The 5,243-nt window shown below is 43.6% G+C and overlaps 1 protein-coding gene across 1 annotated transcript in view; it reads right to left on the bottom strand.

Moving 5' to 3' along the window:
* Positions 1-476: 476 nt before the first annotated feature.
* The window catches only part of LOC119423573 (serine-rich coiled-coil domain-containing protein 2), a 17,922-nt gene continuing 13,155 nt past the window's right edge, over positions 477-5,243 (bottom strand). Inside the window, exon 13 of the mRNA XM_037690971.1 lies at positions 477-1,149. Coding sequence (XP_037546899.1) covers positions 760-1,149 — 390 coding nt within the window. The 3' untranslated portion in view covers positions 477-759. The remainder of the gene's footprint in view (positions 1,150-5,243) is intronic.

Genomic DNA, 5,243 nt, shown 5'->3' with positions numbered 1-5,243 from the left:
TCTGTGAAAGTTTAGACTGGTGCCGTTTTAAGACCAAAGTCTAATCTGGACTAGATGTTCCCTCATCAGTCCTCCTGAGGTCCTTCAATAAGCTATCTGCAACAGGTAAGATGTTCTTTATAACTTTTACACAGACGCATGCTTCAAAGAGGCCAACGTATCGATTTAAACTCTTGGATTAATTCATAATTTGTTGTTTTTCCTCTGGTCAGCAGCAGGTGAACGCTTCCCTCTGAACAGACCAGAAGTTTCATCAAAACAAAGAGGAAATGGAGATGATGGACAGAAGGTGTTTGTGTGACGTCAGAGATGGAGGAAGAGTCCGAGCAGAACTTCAGCCCAGAGAACAAACATTTTACTTCTGTTAGTTTAGTTTCAGAGCAACGTTGATAAATCTGTTCAAGTCAAACGTTCAGGTTTCAGTCTGCACAGCGAGCTGCCAGTGGAAATGTTCAGTGGACCTTAAATAATAAATATTTAAATATTTCACACTCAGCTGATGAGGTGAGAGTTTTTCCAAATCCAAGGCACAATCTTTATTTCACCAAGACGCCCAGGATTCTTCGCCTTGAAGAGGCTTTTTTACCGTATCTGTTAAATCTTTACTTCCTTTATCTCGTCCTACGAGTGTCAGAGAAGCTGCAAGAACGAAGCGGAGCGCCGATTAGAACAATAAATAGGTGAGGGGTCCAGCAGGGCTGCAGGCAGAGGTCAGAGGTCAGAGGTCAGTCAGAGCCGCAGGTCTGATCTCAGACCGCCTCAGTGGCTCTTTGGTTTGGGGAGGCGAGACGAGCCGCAGTTGAAGGCTTTGAACTTCCCGCTGTCGGGGTCGCGAGGGGCCAACGGCGTCATCTTTGAAGAGCCTGGGGCAGAGCTGCAGGTGTGAGGCAGGAAGAGGCGGAGCTTGGAAGGCTGCGGTGGAAGCAGGGATCTGCTGAAGCTTCTTCTCTCATTCGTCTCCTCCTCTTCCACCTTCCTCTGAGTTTTCCCATCACCCCCTGCTCTCTGGGACGTGCAGCCAGGGGTTTTAGATGAGGGGAGGAGTCTGTCTGCAGGTGTTTCAGGCTGGGTGGGGTTACCTGGAGGAGGCGGAGCTTGTTGCATCAGGGGTTCCTGGTCTCTCTGATCGGAGGAGTGAAGTACCTGTGACTGAAAACAGAACCAAACGTCAGCTGCTGCAGAGAAAAGCTCGTCTGAAAGTAAAAAAGGTTCTGGTGGTTTGTGAGCAGACGGTGCAGAAATAATCCAAAAAACTCTGATACAGAATTTATCGCATGCAGAGAGAGGAGATCAGAGGGTTTTAAACTGATCACCGGCCATTTCACGTGCATTTCATACAATAAAGAGAATAAACAATTCTTCCCTGCATTAGATTCTTTTCATTTCAGTTCAGCTTCTGATAAAATGCTAAATGTAAAGTTTGCACATTTCTATCACGATGCAGATTTGACTAAATTTAAGTTTTTAGTTTTAATTTATTCAACTCTTCGGCACGCTCGTCAGCTAACTGGTGAAAGTCATTGTGAGTTTGTGATAAATACTTTGTTCATTTGAGCAGCTCGAGAGACTAATTCATTTTTATAGTTTTTAGAAAAACCAATAGTGAATAGAGATTTAAAATGTTCATATTTTGTCTGTATTCTTACCTAATCCTGACTAAAGTTAAGCTTCAGGACTATTTGGGGTTCCTGAACAAAAGAGAAAATCTGTGGAGTCCTGTGTGGGTGACGCTGCATTCACAGGTTTGTAAACTCAATCAAAACATCTGGAGAACAAACAGCTGCAACAAAGAACATTTCCTGATGAACACTGCCACCTGGTGGCAGGTGGAGGACCTGCAGACGGGTTTTTTCTCGCCTGATGCTTCAGTTCATCCCTCAGAAATGAAGCACGACTCAAAGGAAAAGATAAAAAAAAAGGAGAAAATACAAACATGCATCAAAGTAAATAAAACACGAGGTGGGGTGTGTCCTCGAACCTCAGGATCTCTCATGTCTTGGCACCTCAGACTGTTCTGTTCCTCAGTACTGAACACAAGACGCCTTCTCAAAGTGCTGATCCGCCCAAACTGCCCCCCGATTGGCCCCCAGGGGCTCGTTAGATGACTAATGTCACTCCACGCTGCATCATCACTTCAGCGAACAATTAAAACGGTGACCGTAATGAATAAACATGAGCCTTTAGTGCTGAGCTGCAGGCAACGAGCTGCTGTCAAAACACCCAATTACTCTGAAAATTATTAGCTAAATAATCCAGCTCTAGTTTTGTGTTGTAAATGGGAGTAAAGCACAGATTATTATTCTGATTATTGTGTCATTATTGTGCTGGGAAAGCGAGGGCGTGAAACACCCGAGCTGCAGATAAGAGCGAGGACGGTGCGGCGCTTCTTCCATACAACCACCCACGGGACATCAACGACCTGACCTACCAATACGCAACAAATAATATAAAAGCATAATCTATACCCAACTTTATGAGCAACCTTAAAAATATGACCTCAATTAGACCTTTCCATCTGGATTTAGACGGTCTCATTAGGATCTGCTCACTGCTGTCACTGGGTCTCTCTGGTACAGCTCTAATGGTTCCCCTCATACAAGAAGCATTTTGTCAACATCAGTTGATCTTCAAGTCTGGATCATAGTTCTCAAAGGAAAAAAGTTGGAATGCTCTCTCAGGACCTACAGACCCCACCCCTCCACACAGACACCAGTGTGTCTCCCCCCCACCAGTGTACCTCCCCCCACTCCCATTACAAAGGCTTCTGACGCCGATGATGTCCACACACCGGTGTGTCACTCCCTGACAGCCGACTTCATTAGAGAGAGACAGAAACAGGCTGAAAAGAAGATTTTGAGCTAAACAAAGAACTCGCTCTGAATTCTGGGAGACTTGAGAGAAATCTGTGACTTCTAGAGAGCGAGAGACACGCGGAGTAAAAGAAGACCGAAAAGTTTCATTTATTAATGTTCCATAAAGAGTCGGAGTGAGTTTGTTTGCAAAAGATTTTAAACACGTTTTCCCCCCAGATTTTAGTGAACGTTGTCCGTGTGGCGTACCGCTACCAAAAGTCACAATAATCCCAATCTAGTGTAGTTTGTTTCATTTCAAATCTGTGCAACAAGACGCAGGACGATAAAGAATTAAACACTAACCAGGCTGGTGATTCAGAGCCGCCATTAATAACAGAGTCTGTGAACTTTTGCTCAGGCAGCAGAGGAAGTGAAAAGGATTTGTTGAAGGGTTTGTGGGTTCAGAGCTGCTGCCGTCTCACGATATCACATCACACAAACGGACAAGGCAGCTTTAACCTTCCTCGGTCGTTAATTTATTCCCCCGCTCCACGACGACACCATAACCACCGCAGGAGCGCTTCCACAGGAGAAGTCAGAGCAGCAGGAACATCATCTTCAGAGGCAGGATTTACGGTTCTGAACCAAGTCTCTGGTGTGAAGCCTCATCGTCTGCACAGAGGTCAGCCCGTTCACCAGAATCCTCCGCTCCGTCTGCAGCTGAAGGAGCTCATCGCCTGCAGAGGTTTCAGCTGAACTGATGGAAACGTCACCAGCTGCTTAGGAGCCACGTCAGGATGGAGACGGAGCGATGAATTATGGGTGAAACAACCCAAACAGCCCTGGCATTACTGGGTTATTAACTCAGCTTTAACCGTTTGTGTTGATGTAAAGTACCGGGACGAAGGATGTGTGAAAACAGAGGAAGAGGATGTGAAGGAGGAAGAGGGGATGCTACCGTACCGCGCTGAGTCGGTGAAGTAAAGCACTAAATGTTCCACTCCTGGACGAAGGCGTGGAGGAAAAACAGACACAGAGAGGACAAGAGGAAGAAGACAAATGTTATTCAGGCTTGTTTCATTGTCTCAGATGAACTAAAGGACAAACAGACAGGAAGAGGTTCTTACAGGAGGTCTGAGCTAAAAAATAAAAGCATCTGAGACATCTGAGAGGTTAAATGAAATATTTCCAGACTAAAGTCAGAGGACGCTCTATGCATGAGAATCCAGCTGTTTTATATTCTGATTGTAGGTGAGGATTATGGGTAAACTACAAAAGTACAAGTACATGCTTTACTACGCCTTCAGAACTTCCTTCAGTCCTTCACAATAAGAGTCTCAGAGAGCCGAGCTCAAAATAATCTCCAATCCTCTGAAGTTTGAAGACCAAACGAGTAGTTCTTGTTCTGTGGTCAAACTCCTGAACCGTTTCAGAAAAGTTGTTTCCAGTTGAGTTTAAAATAAATTACTGTGAGCTGAGATTTTACTTTAAAAAAACATAAATCATAAAGTAAAGTGCACGACCAGTCACAGGTCGAAGCGTCAACGATCCGATAACTTTATCATGGAAAAACTGCTGGTGACGTATTTTTCACCAGATATTTTTATTTTAATCTTAAAATTGTGAAACAAACAAAAGAAAATCTTCAAGCTCAACTTTTTTCTCTTTTCATGACCCGTCGTCTTTTAAAAAAAAAAAAACACAAGAGACTCGGGCGATAAAAGAAAAATAATCAACTGATCCAGTGCTTCAGTTCTCCTTCCAGTGATTCAGACTTTGTTGAAATCTATTCAAGTGGTTTTCAAAAAGTTCTCCGGGACTTCTGAAGGCCTTTCTTTGGACTTCGGCTGATTTTCCTCTCAGTTTCGGCCCTTTTAGCTGAACGTGGTCACCCCCTGATTCATTCAGACACAAAGAGGTCCTGAACTCAGAGAGATGAACCGCGTTGTGTCGACACAAGTCAAGACTATTGTCATTCACATCACATGTGGTACACGAGGTGGAACGAGATTATGTACACAGGGTCCTATCAAACAAAAGCAAAAATATCACATGTAAGAAGAAACATTAAAAAACATCTGAGATACAAACTGATATTCGCTAAACGAACATCAAACGGTATGCTAAAGAACTAAGATATACGCCAGTCACTAACGGAGCAAAACAATCCACCGAACAGCAGCATCACGATTCTCATAGCTATGATTTACACGCTTAATGTGAGTACCAACATAAACTAAACTAAAATAAACTATACTAACATAAACTAACATAAACTGGTATTTATTCAAAGCATGCAACAAAAATATAAAAACAAGGTGCCAAAAGTGAAAAAGAAATAAATCTACAGCAGCATGGTCCTATTGACAGAGTGGTTCTGATGACAGTGAGGTTATCTTAGCAACATGGTCCAGTTAGCAACATGGTCCAGTTAGCAGCATGGTCCAGTTA

Source organism: Nematolebias whitei, chromosome 17 (assembly GCF_014905685.2).
Source record: "Nematolebias whitei isolate Nwh7 chromosome 17, NemWhi1, whole genome shotgun sequence".
NCBI classification, from domain to species: domain Eukaryota; kingdom Metazoa; phylum Chordata; class Actinopteri; order Cyprinodontiformes; family Rivulidae; genus Nematolebias; species Nematolebias whitei.
This window is presented reverse-complemented; position numbering and strand designations above follow the sequence as displayed.